At 30.4% G+C, this 20,387-nt stretch overlaps 2 protein-coding genes and 1 long non-coding RNA gene across 4 annotated transcripts; 1 reads left to right on the top strand and 2 right to left on the bottom strand.

The window, feature by feature from the left end:
• On the top strand, positions 4,919-5,601 carry LOC104712610 (MYB-like transcription factor ETC3). Of its 2 annotated transcripts, none has more exons than XM_010429546.2 (3): positions 4,919-5,071; positions 5,187-5,271; positions 5,393-5,601. In XM_010429546.2, exons 1-3 carry the CDS (start codon positions 5,005-5,007, stop codon positions 5,472-5,474), a joined length of 234 nt encoding a protein of 77 aa, XP_010427848.1. In that variant the 5' UTR covers positions 4,919-5,004; the 3' UTR covers positions 5,475-5,601. The 2 variants fall into 2 exon arrangements, with proteins under 2 accessions (XP_010427848.1, XP_010427843.1); XM_010429541.2 differs by having other exon boundaries at positions 4,920-5,071; positions 5,184-5,271; positions 5,393-5,599.
• Positions 6,964-8,741, bottom strand: LOC104712598 (UDP-glycosyltransferase 72B1). The gene has a single exon (XM_010429530.1). It carries the CDS (start codon positions 8,700-8,702, stop codon positions 7,131-7,133), a length of 1,572 nt encoding a protein of 523 aa, XP_010427832.1. The 5' UTR covers positions 8,703-8,741; the 3' UTR covers positions 6,964-7,130.
• On the bottom strand, positions 14,576-15,616 carry LOC104712593. The gene is made up of 3 exons (XR_755535.1): positions 15,529-15,616; positions 15,376-15,429; positions 14,576-14,836 (listed from the first exon to the last, which is right to left on the bottom strand). It is a non-coding gene; the product is annotated as an uncharacterized LOC104712593 (long non-coding RNA).

Raw genomic sequence — 20,387 nt, 5'->3', positions numbered from 1 at the left:
ATTGATCCTAAGGGAGGTTTATGCAATGGTATGAGATTGATTGTCACACAAATGGTGAATCATGTTATTGAAGCAAGGATTGTAACAGGTAAAAGAAACGTCAACGACAAAGTTCTTATCCCTAGGATGTTTGTGTAGCCACCGGATGCAAAGTTTCCCTTTCGTATGAGGCGTCGTCAGTTTCCCGTTGCTCTTGCATTTGCGATCACTATAAAAAAAAGCCAAGGACAGACGTTGGAACATGTTGGATTGTATCTACCCAAGCCCGTATTTACACATGGACAACTATACGTTGCATTTTCCAGAGTTACAAGCAGAAAAGGATTGAAGATTTTGATTACAGATGAAGAAGGGAAATGTCAGAACAAAACCCTTAATGTAGTTTTCAAAGAAGTCTTTGAAAATATATGATTTTCTTTTAAGCATCTAATATCTACTATAACGTTCCATTCCATAATATTGTCATCTGATTCTCAGTTTTTTTCACCTTAATGATATTACCTTTTAAAATATCAATATACAAGTGTTAAGTTTTTAAAAATGAGTACGTAAAAACATATAAATATCCAAGCGTTAAGTTTTTAAAATTGAGTACGTATAAACATCTTAAACACGTTAACATAAATTATATTTTCTACATAAACAATGTGATGAACCTTATATTAAAACTGTGTTTATTTATATAATATTATAATTTAAAATAATCAGACTAAAGCGAGAAACTAAAAAGATTGAGACGCAACGTTTAGTCGTGACTCTTTGTATTCTTACAAATCAAAAATCCCCTTTTTGTTTTCGTTAACATTGAAGAATCAAGCAAAACCTAATTTGAGAGAATCATGAAATTCGATTATATTGCTGATCTGGTTCGAGAAAGAACTAATTGGTGTATCAATGTCAAGGTCTTACACTCTTGGACAGTCAGAGAGTTCTTCAAAAAACGAGTTCTGCTTCTTGTGGATCAAAAGGTTAGAGTCATTATCTGAATGATATTTACTTAAATTTCGAGTTCTAACAGTTGTTGTATATAAGACTTCTTACAAATTTTTTGTTAAACTGTGAAGGGTGACACTATTGAAGCTCCTTATTTGAATGATACACTCGCTAACCTCCCGAAATATATATACGATGGTGAGTGGTACAATATTAGAAATTTCAAAGTGATCTATCCAACCCTGGAGGATAGGAATACTCATCACCCCTATCAGATTAAATTTACGGGTCAAACCACAATGACGCTGCTCGAATCATTGAGTCCTAAGAATTACTTTAGGTTCGAGGATTTGGATGACATAAAACATGGAAGAATATATCATCCCATAACTTTCGGTAAGTATTTCTTAAATTGATTATATTAGTTTGAAACAATCCGTCTATATAGTTAATTGGTATCTTTGTGTTTGAAAAGTAGATTCTTAATTTTAGGATTTATGAAACTTTGTGTATTGGTTCTTCACATAAAAAAGGAATAATAACACTTTACCAATTATAGATTAGCAACACTTTGAAAACCTATATTCTCTATTTTCCCAAATTAGATGTTTGTGTGTGTATAATGGATGTTGAAGATAGAAGACGGCCTGGGAGTATCATTGATATTAATGAAGTTGTTCTCACATTGTTGAATGGCAGGTACTAGATATTTAATTTCCCTTTATGATTGTTACAATTCAAATTAGTTTCTGTCAACATTTTAATTGAGTTGATAAACATGTAGGTGTGAGACTGTGAAGTGTCGTCTCAAAGACAACCACGCTACTGAATTCAGGACCATATGGCAATCAAGCGGGTGCCATCTCATATACAAATCCGAACCTGTATTCTGTGTAATGCGGTTTATGAGGGTTGGAGAATATGAAGGTATGTAACGTAAGTTTTAATTATCATAAGGTAATCAATAAAATTACCTAAAATTCTAAATGTCCATAGGTTCACCATGTCTTGAAAATACCTTAAACTCTTCGAAGATCTTCATAAAACCAGAGTACGAAGGACTGGAGCATCATCAGGCTATGTAAGATGTAATTATTTTTATGAAATCAAGTTCTGTATGATGTTAAAGTCAAATTTCTTAAAACAATTTATATATTTGCAGGACTGAATTTGCTGGGCGTTATTATATAAAACATGTGATGAACCAACAAGGTTAAAGCTCAGTAACTCAAATGTAAAGAATGGGATGTTGGCTGTCTCTTTTTCTTCTATTTGAAGGACTCTATATTTTAGTTTTTGTATTAACCGCTACTCAAATCCAACTTTCCGTTACTCTAAACTTTATTTTGTAATTTAGATAATACATTCTAATATCGAACTTTTGGAAATTGCTTACGCTCTTACAAAATTTGGTATTACTTATTGAATCTCAATATCTGTTTACTACAGTTTAGAAGTTTATTTAAAAGACTCAATTAGTAATTCACATTTAAAAAATTATTTTTCTTTAGTGAAATAAGTCTTTTACTATATATGCAAATACAAAAATGTATTTATAATCCAATAAAATATTATAAACTTTAAAAAAATTAGTTTAGAAAAATAACATATTATAAAATAACAAAACAATTATTATTAAAATCTTAATACCGCGCTTTAGGCGCGGGTACCTCCTTAGTACTATCTATAAAGACTTGAGTATTCAATTGCTTGGATTGTTTTTTTGTTCTAACATATTGCATTCAAAGGATAAACTCGAGAACAAAAAAAACATGTTTCACCGTCTCTCCTTCCTATTGTTTGGTTGGATCCGTATATCATCATATACAAAAGCAATATAATGTCCTCTAGTACGTCTATAAAACACAATCATAAATTCAAATGTATTCTGTTTGTGATTGTTTTTTTTCTCAACGAATTTGTGTCACTAAACTCATTTAATTTCACGTTTACTTTTATAACTTGGACATTTAATACCATCAATAGATGCGTTAGACAATAAGAAAAGAATATACATCAATTAAAACAAGAATGATCGGCCAATCATATCTTTTTTTTTTTTTGAGATTTAAAGATAGGTCCTCCATGACAACAAAAGTAATGAGTGTACGAAATACGAATGACGAGAATGGGGTTGGAATGATACAGTGTCGGCGCTGACCCAGTGCACAAAGTGCATTTGCACCATGTCACAATATTTTGGGAAAAATTATAAGGTTTTTAGGCTTTTCAATGTTTCATATTTTGATTAAAAAACCCCAAAATACCGAAAATTTATAAATAAAACCTGTAAATTAGGAGAAAAAAAAAAATTTGGCACAAGGTGCAAGAAAAGTTTGAGCCGGCCCTGGAATGATACTTCGTCGTCGATCATGCAAAACTGGTCCTAAAATTTGGCTTTACTTTAAGACAATAAATTTAATAAGGTGGTGGTCCTTACAATAAGCCACATGTCGTGTGTTCGTTACAACTGCTTTATTGGTTCGGTTTATTCAATCCCTACGTATAAAAATCTAACCACTTTTTTCATATACTATATCGTTAGATCATAGATGTATAGAAGAAGAAGAATAAGAAGAAGACGAAGACCTATATACAAACTTATAGTATTTATAAAGTCCACGAAGGGAATAAAAGGGAATATCCTCGATGCAAAACTGTATTTAATCTCCTCAGCCTAGCAAACTTTCAACTTACACTTTTTTCAGTGCTAACAATATATTCTCTCATTGAATTCCGAATTCAATTTCGTGTGAGAAAACATTTTTATAAATGTGGTCATGTTCCTTAATAAGTTAATACTTCCTCTGTTTCACAAAGAGTATCACTCTGACACTTTTCACACAAATTAAGAAAACACTGAAATATACATATATGCTCTTATTTAATAAGTTTTTAATAGATTATTTTAGTTATAATTAAGGGTAAAACAAAGAAATCTAAGATAAAAGATGCATTGGAACTATAAAATAATGCATTGGAATTGTAAAGTGACAATCTTTGTGAAACAAAGAAAAATTTCCAGAATGACACTCTTTGTGAAACGGAGGGAGTAGTGTATATGAGTGACATTGTGACACTACTACTTTTTAACTGTAGTTGCATTATAGTATTGAATTTAATGAATCTTTGTTTGTTTCATTTTGCTTCCAAGAATTTGAACAGTAAGAGTGCGTTGAGTTAACTGTAGTTGCATTATAGTAATATTATTATATTTCCCTTAAATTTAATGATTTTTTTTTTCTTCATTTGATTTCCAAGAAGTGAGCAGTAAGAGTGGGTTGAGTTAGTATACCTTATTTGTTCGATGTAGTACAGTTCAGAGTTCACTGTCGTCTTATTATGGGATTCTGATAGAAAACAAAACGTGATCGAGTTTTGTCATATGAAAAAATTGTAAAGAGGATTTTTGTTTTTAACAACATGTTATGTAAATTAGTATTTTACATACTATTTTGTGATATAAAAAAAACTGTTTTGCTATTATATACTATTTGTTTTTTCTAAAATATATCTCAAAATTTCTCAGGCGAATTTAACAAAGAAAAAGAAACATATGGAGCTTTTCATTGATCACTTGATTTAATGAACTGAACAAATAATACAGTAATACACTAGAAGACCTTTGACTTATAAATCTAATGTTGCTTATTAATGATCTTAATAGTTAACGGGCGGGTGTATCAAATTTATTTATTCAATCTATGTTCCAAGGAATCACAACGGAGTAGTAAATGAAATCACGGGTGCTTGTGATTTTTATTATTGCTTGCAACTTGCAAGATACTACTACTACTACTACTACTACTACTACTACTACTAACAATAACAAATCAATTAATGAGAACAACAAAACCAATTTAGTAATTAGTAATAAGATTCTTTTAGCATATAGAAACCGACCAAACCCGTTGGTTACTTGATTTCGTTGCTATAAATAGAAAGGATGGTTCGTGTGCAATTTTTCAGAAAACAAAAAACGAACTATCACTCTCTTCTCTCTCTCTCTCTCTCTCTCTCACTTATTCTCTTGTTCTTCTTCTTTCTTTGTAGTTCGGTGCCGTTATATATATGGATAATCATCGCAGGACGAAGCAAGCCAAGACCAACTCCATTGTTACTTCTTCTTCTTCTGAAGGTAAGCTGAAAACATATATAAACGTCGTTGCTTTATTTCTTTCTTTTGTTCAAAAGAACAATAATTCTATATATTTTGAGGAATGTGAATTTTGGTGATGGCATGACACTAGAAGTGAGTAGTCTTGAGTGGGAAATTGTGAACATGAATCAAGAAGAAGAAGATTTGGTCTGTAGAATGCATAAGCTTGTCGGTGACAGGTTTGGCCTTTAAATTCATGAATAGTTAACTAACTAATGATTATTTTGTAGCAAAACAGTTTATTCAACACTAAAAAGTTTAAATTTTGTCTTCTTATTTTTCTCTATATTTGGTGAAAAGGTGGGAACTGATAGCTGGAAGGATCCCAGGAAGAACAGCTGAAGAAATTGAGAAGTTTTGGGTCATGAAAACTGAAAAGTGATCAAACTTATCTCTTTAGTTTCACTAATTAATCCATTTTATTTTCATTTACCAACTCTGTAATAATAATAAAAAAACCTATCTTTAATCCCACATATCTATTAATAAACCATTTATTTATTACTCTACGAATGTTTGGGCCTTCCAAGAGGAGAATACAATCTTGGACTTCTTCTAACAAAAAAAGGAAGGCTAAGCGCAATGGCTTGAATAATTAAGTTGATAAATAGGATTTTGATACACAATAGGACGTCAGATGTGTTAGTAAATAGGATTTTCATTCTAGAAGCTTTTTATTAGTTGTAAAAAATTGTGGATATATACTCACTGCGTAAAAACACTTGACACGTTGAATGTGGCCAAATCACCAAACCTACTTCAAAAGATAAAAAGAAAAAAAAAAAGAAAAAAAAGTGGACGTCATTTTATGACTTGTAAAACGACATGCCGTCTTCAGGCCCCACGCATGTTTGCAATTTTTGTTTGTCGTTAATGCTATTTCACCTACTCCTACTACTACTCCCACAGTCCACACACATATTTTCTTCTTCTTCTTCATCCACGTTGTTTGGTTTTTTTATCTCTTTAAGATGTTTCCTCCGTCATCACGAAACAGACGTTTTTGATGATATACTGTAACGCATATCTGACCTGATGACTCTTGGAGATTATAACAAAGAGTTTGATATATGCTTTTAATTAGATCAAAACCGTCGTCTCTCAGTTAACAAACAAACTAAATCGTTGTAATATGTGCAGGGTCGTGCCTATGGGTAAGAAAAAAGGCATTTGCCTCAGCCCCCAAAACATATAGTTTTTTTTTTTTGTGTGTTTTTTTGACAATATGGTGTATCATTATGGTTTTGGAAGATTTTTTTATTTCTTAAACAACCTATGTATGACTCCTATGAATATATTTATTTATAAAAATATACAGAAATAAAAACAAAACTTTAAATTGCGAAAGATCAAATAAGGTCGTGAACCAGAAAGAAAAAAGATTAAAAAGAAGTTGGTGAAAGAGTTTATTGAAATAGAAAAAAAAAACGTTTGTGTATAAAGTTTTTTAGATTTTTAAAAAATTTCTATAGTTTAAAATTTTTAAAATTATTATATTATAATTTTGAATTTTAATATTTATTTATTTTTTCATAAAATATATTAAAATAACCTCTACTGTTAAGCTCGCTTTAAGCCCCAAAAAACCTGGGCACGACACTGAATATGTGTCTCTTACTGATGAACGATGACTGTTGATAGAACAAAATCACTTCATAACATTTGTCACAAATCATGATTACTAAAGTGAAAAAAAAAATATTATCTAGCGGTCTAGCCATCTACTTCAGATTTCAACTAACCCGTCTACTACAAATTCAACCAAATGGTACAACGTGTGAATATATTGAAAAGAGATTATTCTTTGTTGGTTGTCTGATAGTTTTAAAACAAAATTAATTATAAAATATTGAAGATATTCTTGAACAATATTGCACCATCTAAAACTTACTTACCATCACTTAATCAAAAGCCAAAAAAGCATTTACAAATAAAAGTTGAGACAAAAGCAACGAAAAGTAATAACATACGTACACAAAAACACAATTGCACAAATCCAATCTTTGGTTATACAAACCATATTAGGCATAAAAAATATTTAGTGGTTGCCATTTTGCTCTAACTGTTTATTGTTGGCTTTCCACTTTAAGGCCACGAGACTAAGTGCTTTCGTAGAAGATCCATCATCCTTCAACACCCTAGAAGCTCCTTCCTTCAATTCTTTCATCTTGTTCCTCACTCCTTTACCTTCTTCACCTTCCATCAATCCTTTCACCACTCTAGCCACCTCTTCTCTTCTCACTACCCCATCATCCCCGGCACGCGCCCTAAGTGCCGCACGGATATCTTCAGTCAACAAAACCGCATTCATCTTCTGCTCTGCGTATAATGGCCATGCTATAAGTGGAATACCGCTTACTACACTCTCTAGAGTCGAGTTCCATCCACAATGAGTCAAAAACCCTCCCGTTGATGGATGGGCTAAGACTTGAGTTTGTGGAGCCCAAGAAGGTATCACAAAGCCTCTGTCTTTGGTCCGCTCTAAGAACCCGGGTGGTAAAAATGACAACGGATCGTTTTGGCTATGTGAGTCAAAATACGAAGAGTTAGCATCCCCACTCGGAGTTCGTATGACCCAAAGAAACCGTTGCTCACTATCTGCAAGACCGAGCGCAAGCTCATTTTGCTGCTCACATGTAAGTGTACCGCCACTACCAAAGGACACATAGAGAACCGAACCGAGCGGTTGGTTATCCAACCACTTTATACACTCGCACTCTTCGGTTTGTTTAGTCTCATGCTTACCGATGTTAACCAACGGTCCAACCGGATAAACAGGTGGTTTATCAAGACCCGGTTCTTGCAAGGCCTTTATAGCATTTGGCTCAAGCTCGAAGAAACTATTCACAAGAATCCCTTCGGCTTCTTTGTACCTCTTTGTGTTATGGAGAAGCCATTTGTATGCATCGATTTTCCGGTCTTGGACCGGGTCAAGTAAATCTTTTCCGGCCAGCGGAACACAACCAGGGAGCTGAACCGGTTCGGTTAACTCCCTGAACTCGCACGACACCGTTTCGTCTAGTTTAGGCAAATGGAGAAAAAACGACAAAACGTTGGCGGTTGATGGGTAGAAGATATACGGCGACACATGGAACTCCGAGGCTACGTCGAAAGCATCCGTACCGAACAAGTCGACGACGAGGGCCTTCGGTAAACGACCTTCCGCCGCGAACGAGTCAAAATGTTTCCGGATCTCCGAGTTTGAACGAGTCACGGTGAGGGAGATCCGAGTTTCGATGCCAGCCGACGAGGGGACATCGGTGAGATCGACGGGAGGGAGAAAGACGGAGGAGATTGAAGAAGGAAGAGAGCCGAGGACGGTTCTCTGAGCTTTTGACGGTGGACCTTCGCCACCGACGATGAAGGTCACGTTGAAGCCGTGTTGGTGAACAAGTCTTTTAGCAAACTCAATGAGTGGGATGAGGTGACCCATTCCAGGACTCGGTATGATCACAACGTGAGGCGCTTTTGATTCTTCCATTGATGTAAAAAGACTATTTTTTTTTTCTTTCTTTTTGTAGTTTGTGATTATTATCTCCTTTTTTACTTTGTAATTTGTGAGGTATCGAGTTAATGGCTTTATATAGACTAGAGAGCTTGTGTGTATCATTTGGTAGCTAATTCTATTTTTTTTTTCTTTATTTTGAAGTGTTTTGTATAATGTTCCTTGTGGAGACCATGTTATATTTGGTAACCTTTTAATTAAACTAAAAAATGTATATATCATTTTGATTACTTTTTAATTTTACATGTTAATAAAAAAAATTAATATCATTAAACTTGGGAATATTCAATGTTAAAAACGGTTTAAATGTCACTTTCATTGTAAAACAGTTTTTGGTTAGAAATTTATTTACATTCAATTTTAAAAAAAAAACTGTGGAAATATTCTTGTTTCTTGATTTTCATTGTAAACTAACTGTGGACATATTCATAAATTTAAGAAAAAAGATATTGGGAATAAAATCAAATCTACAATTGAAAACCAAAAAAAATAAAAATATACATCACTATAATATATGGCTGCCAAAAGATTAAATAAAAGATGTTCAATTATTGGAGAGGAGGGGGTTAGGGAAATTGGTGGATGACCAGCCTTTTTTGTAACTGTGGGTCAAAAATTTTGTGCGTGTGAAATGTTTTTGAGCGCACGTGTGAGAATATGTGATGATATGCAAACGTAATGCTTCCGCAATGATTTTTTTCTTCAGGTTTTTTCACTTACAACAATTTTTTTGTTTCTTTCTCTCCTTTTTTTTTGTTGCTAACAATTATTATTATTCTCTAAAAAAATACCAATGCTACTATTTCTTTATAATAATTTTCTTTTTTTCTTTTATTTGTCAGACATTTGTATTCTATACAGAAAAAATACTATATAAAAATTTGACTTCTTGAAATATGTTGGGTCATCGTGGGGGAGGATAAAAAGGTGTATAATCATTCATCGATAGATTAGACTTTAGCATTTGTTTGAGTGAAAAAAGGTGAAAGTGGGATTTATCTCATAGCCCATCATTTTTGTAATGATTTTACTAAAATTGAATATGTCCCGCTTAATCATCATAATCAACCAAAAAAGCCTAGTTACTCATTACTATTATTTGTGAACCATTATATATATTTATTTATTTATCTCGTTTGTCAATTCCATTTGTACATATTGTCAAGCTAAAAACTATAGTCACCTTCCTACCAAAAAAAAAAAAAAAACTATAATCACCTAAAGGAGAGTGATAAGTGGTTGGAATTTGACGATTATTTTATTTTTTATTTTGTTAATGTTGTCCGTTTGAACAAGTATATATATATTTTTTTCATCTAGATATTATATTAATCAAAGGACCAAGTCTATAAAGCTGTCATATCAATACAACTTTTAAATAGATATGTTTTCATAATTTTATTGAATATAGTTGTTATAGCTACCAAATAAGTCAAATTAAAATATATGATTAATACTAGAAAACAAATTAAACAGTTTTATTAAAATCAGGCATTATTTGTTTCGATATCTTTCAATGTCAAAAAATAAGTTTCGATATCTTCATTGTCTTATGTTATTACTCATTAGTGATGACGATTCCTCCACAGACTATAATAAAACGGCAGGATCGCTGCATCTGGTGAAGTAGAATGACACGGGTTCTCATCTGTTCCTTTAAAACGACGTCGTCAAAATTCCTTTCACATATTAAAGGCCCAATAGCTCTGATGATTTAAAAAGAATTGTTAACCCAAGGTCCAACATCTTTCCCCTCGCCTTTGCTGTGAAAATTTTGCATCGTTTATTTTTCAATCTTTCTTGATTTTTTTTTTTTCATATGTTACCTATACTATGTTTATTGTTATTACTTTAGAAAGAGTGTTTTTTGGCATTTGCCATGTTTTTTCATATGTTAACTAAACCGTTTGTTTCTTGAGAGAGTATAAAATGAGATCTCTTTTGCCTTAGAAAATATTAAGAACCAAAACATTATTTAATCCATTTTTTATTAAGAGGCAGGCATATAAAATTTGTTTACACGCTCGACAATAACATAACATTTTATTTGTTCTCGTGCTATTATAGAAGCAAATATTTCTCGGTGTATAAATTTTTTAATCTGCCCAACATAGTGCTAGCGTTTACAAAAAAATAAATGCTATATAAAATTAAGGCTAAGTCAATTATAGCATAAACGCTTAAAATGCTATTTTTTTCTGCTATAAAAAATTCGATATTTTTTGTAGTGTTTATTGGAATATTATTAACAAGGCAATCTTTGTATATGTATTTTTCCATAATATACACAATGTATATTCTGCGTAAATTTCTATAGTTAATCGGCTTTATACTCTATATATGTGTAATCAGCTTTTTATCACACCCTTCCTGAATCCTAACTCGATGAGCCAAGAAATTTTTGCTGTTGATTCAGGTTATTTACATTAACTTTATTCATTCATCTTAACTTTTGTCAATGCTAAATTTTTTGATGATGTTTGTAAATATCATTCCAGAGTTTGACGGTGCGAATGATGTACATATGCTCATCGTCTCCATCAACTCAGTTGTCATACATCCATACATGACCACTCATTCAATAGATTCACAAATGGTATGTAGTAATATGGCATAACATATTTTACTGATTGCCCCCACCCTAACAATATATTTACATCATCCATTTTGCAAAAAATCACTTTCTTGTGTAAGGTAACAAGATCTCCCTTTGTAATGAAGACATGAATACCCTCCATGCATGCACTAAAAGTTTTTTTGATGATCATTACCACGGTGCTTCGATGAAGCTTTGTGTTAGAAGTGAAAGTAAATAATATTCGTAATTTTTTTTTATAGTTACTCTATTCTGCCTGCTAAATTTCTAAACCTAATTGGATATATATGGTAATATATTGCAGAATCTCTTAATACCTTTGAAATATGGGTGAAGAGATATTTTAGTGGCATTAAGGAATCAGCAAAAGCTATCCATGCCATCAACCCACCAAAGCCCATCTGTGATTCTAGTAAACTATATATACTAGAAGGTGTTGAAGGTAAACATGTCTTCATCAACGCTCTTCTTCAATTCTTCGATTAACATTGTTATGTAAGTTACTCTTAGTCCCAAAAAATAGTGAGAGAAGTTGTATGAGGTTCAAAAGAACATAGGAAGTTATGAGATCTGACTACTTGACAGTGTTAATCGAAGAATTGAAGAAGAGAATAATGTTGAATAATTTTTTATTTTTGTTTGCAGTAAAAAATGTTGAGAACTATCCTCAAATAGCAAACATCTAAGTTTTTCTTTCAAGGTTAGCACACATTATCAAAATATTTCAATGTAGCATTATTAATATGACTAGGTTAACACCCGCGCAAATTTTCTTAAATTGTATTTGAATTTCAATTCATACCAAAAACCAAATACTTAATAAACTAATCTATATAGTTTAAAGTCATGTTCCAACACACATGCTTTCCTTTTAAAAAAGCAAAAGGATTAGTAATCAAACTCTTTTTTTTCATGCCTTTATTGGGATCATGGAATGGAAATCCAAGCCAAAACAACCTTACAAAAAAGTAGCGAATCATCAAATCAGTTCCCATAGACCATAGTGATATGTTAAGGTAAATCTAAATTTCGATAAAATACTTATCCTAATTATTTATTTAATTTGTTGTTTTGACAACTATTTATTTAATTTCATAATTTGTATATACTGTATGTCATATATTTAAATGTTTACTTTTGTAAAGCTAAGCACATAATAGCTTAATAATATTAATTTTATCTCAAATATCACTAACTAACTTCTTTTTTAATAAATATATGTCAGTCTTTAAGAAAACATCTACTATAGTATTATTGAAGTACATTTTGCTAGAAAATACTCATAATTATTTTATTTACAAAGTATGCCTATATCCATATCCAAACAACTTCACAATTAATTTTCTTTACTATCCATATAACCAAACACAATTAAAAGATTTTAAATTTCCATATAATGTTTCACAATTAATAATATAGATATTTAGAAGATTTGTCAAGATTCAAATTTAAGATTTTTATATCATTTTATACGGAAATTAAAAGTGCCAACACTTTAAAAAGGAATATTTTTTTTCAATAATATCTCTTAAAATTATTTCAAAGAATTTAAACTTCCAAAAAGTTTCAACTACTATAAATAATTTTAAACTTAAAAAATAGATATTATAAATATGATATTTATACTTTATAATAATTTTAAAAATTACAAATATTTTAATTTTTTGAAAAATTTAAACTTTATTAAACATTTATATATTAAAAATATTTAAACATTTATCCAAACAACTTTATTAAAAATTTAAACTTCATATATTAAAAATATTTAAACTTGACAAAAAATTATACATATGATAAATATTTAAATTTGTAAATTTTATAAAAAGCAAAAATCTCAAAAATATATGTTTAAATGGTTACAATCTTAATAAATATCATATTAACTCATCTAATCCTTATAAAATAAAACAATAAATATTAAAATTAAGATGATATTAGTAAAGAAAAATGTTTATTCTGCGGTGCACATCGAGTTACAATATCAATGGACATGGTTATATGATGGGACGGGTTTGGATCGATATTGATAGAAATTTAAAATATCATTAATTCAAAGCTACTCGGCCAAAAACATCATATTCTTTTTATTGTCAACACTATCAGTATTGAGTAATATACATATTTACTAAGTTGAAATTAATATTATGTAAAAAACAAATTGTTTCACGGTATACCGTGGGTTCAATCTTAAAGTTACAATCAAAATACAATATACAATCTTAAACACTAAACTAAACTAACAAAATTAACAAATAAATAGAACTTAAAACTAAAAAAAATTGTAATAAATGATTCGCTGCGCGTTGTATCGCGGATTAGAATTTAGTGTTTGTTATACTATATGGATCAAAGTATAACTAAATTATAACTAAATATGTTTCCTTAAACAGCTTTTACTTCATTAATAGAAATATAAACAAAAGCATTTTAACAATCCGATAAAATATCAAAGTCGTTCAATAGGTTTTGTTTGTTATGTCACATGAGAAAGTTACTCTAGAGAGCCATCTTAGCTTGTGTTGCATCAAGTTCATCTTACCCATAATCAAAATTAGGGGTCTTCGCCAATTTCATACATCAGATTCACGATACAAAAAGTGCAAAACAAATTTAAAAACTCCTTAATCTCAATTTCACACAAATGAAATAGGCACAGAGAATCGAACAATAGAATCAAGGGATGCGTTTTGCTTCAAGCCATGTTTCTTAATCTTCTACTTTGTGTATGATAATCTTCTTCTCCATCTTCTCTCTCAACATCTATCTCTCTATGGTTTTTCTTAGTCTGCTGCTCCGTCTCCGATTAATCTCTCTCAATCTCGATCTGTCTTACGTTTTTTTGTTTGTTTCCGGATTAGCATTTTTTTGTTTATTACATTGATTAGCCTCTGCTTGCAATCGTTCGATTTTTTTTTTTTTTTTTGTGAATTCGTTTCATATGACAAATTACTGTGATGTGTCAAAAACCAAATATCTAGATTATATGAACAAGTATCTAGATTATTAGTATATTTAATCTAGATATTATATTAATCAAAGGGACCAAGTCTATAAAGCTGTCATATCAAATACAACTTTTAAATAGATATGTTTCATAATTTTATTGAATACTAGGATCGGACCCGCGCTACAGCGCGGGAGAATATTCATCGATATATATATATACATCTTAATTAATTGGAATATGCTATATTTTTTATTTTGCAGTCCATTACAATAAATCATATATTTGAGTAATGAGTTTAGATAAGATAATAATAGGAAAAAAGTGAGTAAATAAAAATATATAGAGTTTTAATAAAACAAATATTACAAAGTTTAGAAACGATTATAGAAACACAAAAGAATAGATAATTCATTTTGATCAGTAGATATAGGAATATACATAAAATATTATAAAAAGATTTCGTTTGTAAAAGCTACATACTTACAATACATGATGTAATTACCAAAATAATAATTTATCATCTACCCAAAAATTCAAATCTATTTTATCATTTACTCAAACTTAGCAAAACAATTTATCAATTTTTTTTTTTTGTGTTGTTAGAATTTTCTCTAAACTTTGGTTTTATTTTTTATGTTGATGAGTTTTGCTTAGGGTAGATCTTTAGAGGTTTCTTCTTTAGATTCTCTGAGTTTCCTGAAAGGGTAAAAAGTAAAAGCAAAAAAAATTAGGTTGATATTAGTAGCATAAAAGATGCAAAGATTAGCTCATGTGGCTAGAAAAAAGAAAAATATGGCTAGAAAATGTATAATGTTCAGCAAGGAGTGATATATAGCTAAGAGCAGACTATTAAAAATAATTTAATTACATATGAATACAGCTAGTAGTGATATTAGATTTGACTTATTAGAATATAACTGAAATTTAAAATCCCTAAAAGAGGAGTATAATTAGCTTTTAAATATATAAAAAATAGAGGTTACCGTAAAAAAATCAAAATTTCAAATAATAACAATCGGAATATTGATTTACTTACTAACTTCCTAATTTTTTATGATTTCATTATTGTTGCACTGTAATTAACATAAATAAAAGCAAAATGAGAGAACTTTATGTTCACAAATAAAATCATTTATTTGGTTTTAACAAATTAAAATATATACATATATATATATATTTCAAAAATTTACACAAATGTAAAATAGTTCATCTAATAAGTCAAATTATGCATATACCTGATTCACATAAGAATATAGTAATTTGATAATTTTCGTAATGCTTCATATGTCCTGAAAACAATTAAAAATACTAATCAAATTCATAATTGATTTTGATAGTCATAATCAGCATCATAATTAGAAAAATTTTGAATGAAAATTTGTACATACCTGTATCACATAAGAACATATGAATTTGATATGTTCCTGTAAAATAAAAATTAAAAACATTAATATACATCATATTGGATAAAAAAACATGAATATGGAAAACGGAAAAATGATAAATAAATAAAAACATCAGAAAAATATAGAAAAATTGGAATGAAACAATTGATGCTCTGTTCAACAAATGTATGGCTTTATATAGTGAGGAATATTTGTCGATTTTTAGGATTAATAAATTGAAGTCTTCTAGAATAGTACTATTTTTTTGGCTTGTAGATAAATTTTAATGATAATTTCGAATTTTAAGGTAATTACTTAAACTAATTAACTGAATATACTTTTTGTAATCGATATTGTATTAATAATTGATTAGAATGATTTTTTTTTAGAAACCTTTTATTTAATTTCGTAAGAATTTTTTTGAAACTTTCCTAACTGAAAAAAATATTGGAAACTAAAAATTAGGATCATTTTGGCAAAAAGATATTTGGTAAAGATATGATATCTTCAAAAGTAAATATATTCCCGAAATATTGTTTCTGATATAATTATACTTCTATAAATAAAAATACGACATTGATAACAATAGTATTGATTTATGATATTAATTTTGATAGTTTCCTAAATTAGAGGAACAATAAATATTCGATCAATTAACAATAAACTGTTGTAAAACATAACTCAAAAATATAATTATTATATTATATATGTATATGTGGATATGTATGTAAAACTATATACACTGTAATAATAAAGAGAAAGGGACGAGAGGTAAGTGAAAGAAATTCTTCTCTCTACTTGTTATTATTACATCTTCCTCTCTTTTGTCTTACTCTTGTTTGTACAATTCCTATTTATAATGGAATAAACAAGTTATGAGTCATACCACTTATTAACCTGGCAATGACACATGTAAAAATGTAAAGACATATGTTGATGGATTAATCACACTTGTTTTACAACACTCCCCCTTGATTATCCATCACTATTTACTTATTGTGTACTGCCTCGTTAAAAACCTTATCATTGGAAAAACCATATAGGATAAAAACCATGATAAGGGAAAAAGAGTACAGTGACACAATCTCCCCCTGGAATAGACGAGTTTTCTCCTCATAGGTTTCGTAGATGACTCATATCGATCATTCTTTGCTTCGAACAAACGAGTCTAATTTTCTTCATATCTTCCGTAGATGATCCATATCGATCATTCTCTTCATTCTTCTGAAGAGAGATACACCTTCACCATTGACATTCGTCTTTGAGGTCGATCTTTTGCGTATTATTTGCTGCCTCGTTAAAAACCTTGTCATGGAAAAACCCAATGGGATAAAAACCATGATAAGGGAAAAAGAGTGCAGCCACGCGAATCATCATATTCTTCCCCTTTGTAAGTAACTCTGCTACATTGTTACTTGAGTTGATGGACTGGCTATCAACTTTTTATTCTTCTCGAATTCTTGACTTTAAGAGAGGAATATGTCTTCTTTTGTCGCTCTTGGTGTAGCTTCCTTTGATTTGGGGGATATATGCAACAGAGTCTTCAAACAAAGTTGTTGCCTTTCTGTTGCTTCTTGTTAATGGGTCTCAACAAGCATTAACTAGTTGATGCTGATCGAACCCTCTGTTTGAAGTTCTTCGCCAACATGTTATGAGGCTCCAATCTTAGGTATAGAGAACTATTGGTTGACGTTCGGGCATCATCCGAGCCACTAGGGATTCTTGATACGACATATGAAGCACAATTATTTTGGAATGACTTGAACAAGCGACGGCCAAAGTCTATCACTGAAATGTCGTGAAGTCGTTGTTTTGCGCTTTATCTTTATATTAATCCGATATAGATCTTCCATCTGCAAAATCAACTAAACCAAACTTGGGGATTCCAAAATATATTAAGCCCAAGTTAATCATACCTTTGCAATAGAAGATACGTTTTAACTCATACTCAAAATATACTTATAGAGAATGAGTCATATGCTGCAAAGAGATTAATAGAAAATGCTATGCACAATTCATAAGATATATAAATGCTCGTCAGCATTTATATATAATCTTATATGACTATATATATATATATATATATATGAATTCTATTAGAAGTGATTATTAAAGCATCTATTTCGAAAGATGTTTCCAAGATCTTTTATTCCAAATAACCTTTAAGGGGTTTTGATGGTCATCAATGAGTTCTCGAGAACATATTATCATATCATATATCTTTCGGGATTAGCTCTTCAAGCATCCCATGAGGCATCCCATGAGTCATTCATATAGCATCCATTTTGTTTGATAAGGTATTTTAACAAAACATGGCGCGACACACCATTTTGTTATATATCATTACACCATTTTGATGCTTTGACCACTAGTCCAAAAATTACTCGTCTTTCATACGAGTTTAATGTAGACTTGATTACCTCTTTATTGGCCAATATATATCTCTATACGCTCACAGAGCAGAGATTTATGATCCTTATTAATCACATTGCGCGATAATAATTTTATTGTCGACATGTATGTCTTTGGTTCCATATTTCCCATAACAACATGGTTAATCGAGATCTCTTTAATCATTATATAAATGATCTTATTCGGTTACCTGATTTTGTTATTAACCATATCAATCGGTTTCTCTACCTCTCTTGAGAAGTATCTCGCTCCTCTTTAGGAGTCTTTGTGCTCCTCTCTGGGAGTCTATTAGCTCTTCTTAAAGAGTCTATCTACTCCTCTTTATGAGTTCATTTGCTCCTCTTTTGAGAATATAATCCTCTTCTTAATTTTCTCCTTTTTCGAGGATTTTATTTATCTTAGGAACCAAAGTAGTCTATCATGTTTCTTATGTATCATAGACTTAGTATGTCATCCGTCAGAGACATTTTTTATTGGAGCATTTTTAGTTGGGAAGTGAGATTTCTCAGAACTACAAGTTCATATTCATTTATGTGAGGATCAATAATTATATGAAATCTCATCCATCAGCTTTTTGCATTTGATTTGCAATATAAATTTTGAATAGTGATCTTTTGAACTTTCAAGTTCACATTCATTATATTTATTTGTTCAAAGATCCAAAAACTATTCGATGATTCTCCCATAATGATGAGAAACATTATCATCTAACATGATGATATGCAAATCTTGCAATAAGCACATCTCTTATATGATGGCTTTAACATTACTAGAGCAGAGATTCATCTCTTGCATCTCTATATTACATCCTCTGTGGATGATATTTATATGCGGTGTGGAGGAGCATTTTAAAATATATATCACATACCTATAAGATTCAAAATGAGAAATATTTGATCTCCAACCATGAATACATAACATGGGAGAAATATTTCTTTATAAATTGTTGGTCTCATATATAATATTGACTACATGAAAAATTGCATTTTCCATGTTTTGACATGGAGATTAAATCACCAAGAACCGTTTTGCAATCTCTATGGGTTACGCTATGAATGATTCATTATAACTCATTTCAAGAGTGAACATCATGGATGTTCCACTTTATCACATGCAACATATATATGTGATAAACTATAGGATATGACTTCATCATAGTTATTATCGCTATAGGGTGTCAAATTTACCAAAGTTTATCGACTTATTGTCGATGTGGGATTCCTTGAATTCTCCCCCTCGAGATGATCAAGAGTTCATTCATCTCGTATTGAATCCCACATTAGGATCAACAACATACCGATTTCGGTTATGTCTAATTTGTTAGATCCTTATAAGATGTGAGCTTAGTATTACCCCCTCTCAAGATGATGATTTTTATGTCTATTCACCTTTGACCGAATCTTATTTTTAGATCGGCTATATTTGGGGTTTAATTTGGGGATTTATTAAAACAATCAAACCATCATATATATACATATACAATGAGCTTTTTAATCCAAAAATGATGGTGAATGAGCCAACATTATATGATTCTGGAGGCATAGCCTACCACAGAATTAAGGAGGAGGTATACAACCATCAACTCCATAAATAATAAATAGAATTTTAAAATTAATTTTAATAAACTGATACGAATATAATATAAATTATATTACCTCAGAAAATGTGAATGGAGGCATGCAATGCTTGAATAAGCTTCTTTTTCTTTTCATAAATTTCAATGATATTTAATATCATTTATAGATCATGATGGATTGATTAGTTATGCTATGCTTAAAGCAAGCATTAGTAAATTTCATATTTTACTATTATTTTGTCATCTTTGTTTTTGCATGATGCAATTATATATATGTGTGTCTCCAATATGGTTGAACATGCGATACCATGTTTATTTATTGTCTCAATATAATAATTTTATGCAGACAAAATGTCTTTGAAACTCCATGAGTTTATTTGAGACTTTGGAGAACACAAGACATCGATAATTATGAATCTGATGTCTTTGGAAGTCGAGAGACTAACTCATCTAGACCTTCCAATTCTTTTTTGCACTGTCTAAAATATATTAACATGTGCTTAATATATTCTCATAAGAGAAATATATATTTTTGATTAAAGACATTTCATTGTCTTTAAATCTTATATAACACATATAATTATTCTTTACGAATAAATAAAATTAAATAAACAAACATATAAATTCAGAAAATAAAATTAAGAGCTATAGCCTTATATATAAGAATTTAATAGACATAACTTTTCTTTGATCGTAGGCAGAGCCTATCATATATAATGATCAATCCATAAAAGACAAAGCTTTTTTATTTGATCATTAATGAAGCAGAACCTCTATATGTATAACGATTAGTCCGGAAATGACATAGCCTTATATTGATCGTATAGGAGGCATAGCCTGTCATTTTTAACAATCTTTCCGGAAAAGACATAGT

This window comes from Camelina sativa, chromosome 2, assembly GCF_000633955.1.
Source record: "Camelina sativa cultivar DH55 chromosome 2, Cs, whole genome shotgun sequence".
In the NCBI taxonomy this organism is placed as follows: Eukaryota; Viridiplantae; Streptophyta; class Magnoliopsida; order Brassicales; family Brassicaceae; genus Camelina; species Camelina sativa.
The sequence above is the reverse complement of the archived record's forward strand: the minus strand, read 5'-3'. Positions and strand labels throughout refer to the sequence as shown.

Coding starts and splice junctions, on each gene's coding strand:
- LOC104712610 (XM_010429541.2), top strand. CDS start 5,005: ATGGATAATCATCGCAGGACGAAGCAAGCCAAGACCAACTCCATTGTT. Junction 5,072..5,183: donor TACTTCTTCTTCTTCTGAAG/GTAAGCTGAAAA, acceptor GCATGACACTAG/AAGTGAGTAGTCTTGAGTGG. Junction 5,272..5,392: donor CATAAGCTTGTCGGTGACAG/GTTTGGCCTTTA, acceptor TTTGGTGAAAAG/GTGGGAACTGATAGCTGGAA.
- LOC104712598 (XM_010429530.1), bottom strand. CDS start 8,702: ATGATACACACAAGCTCTCTAGTCTATATAAAGCCATTAACTCGATAC.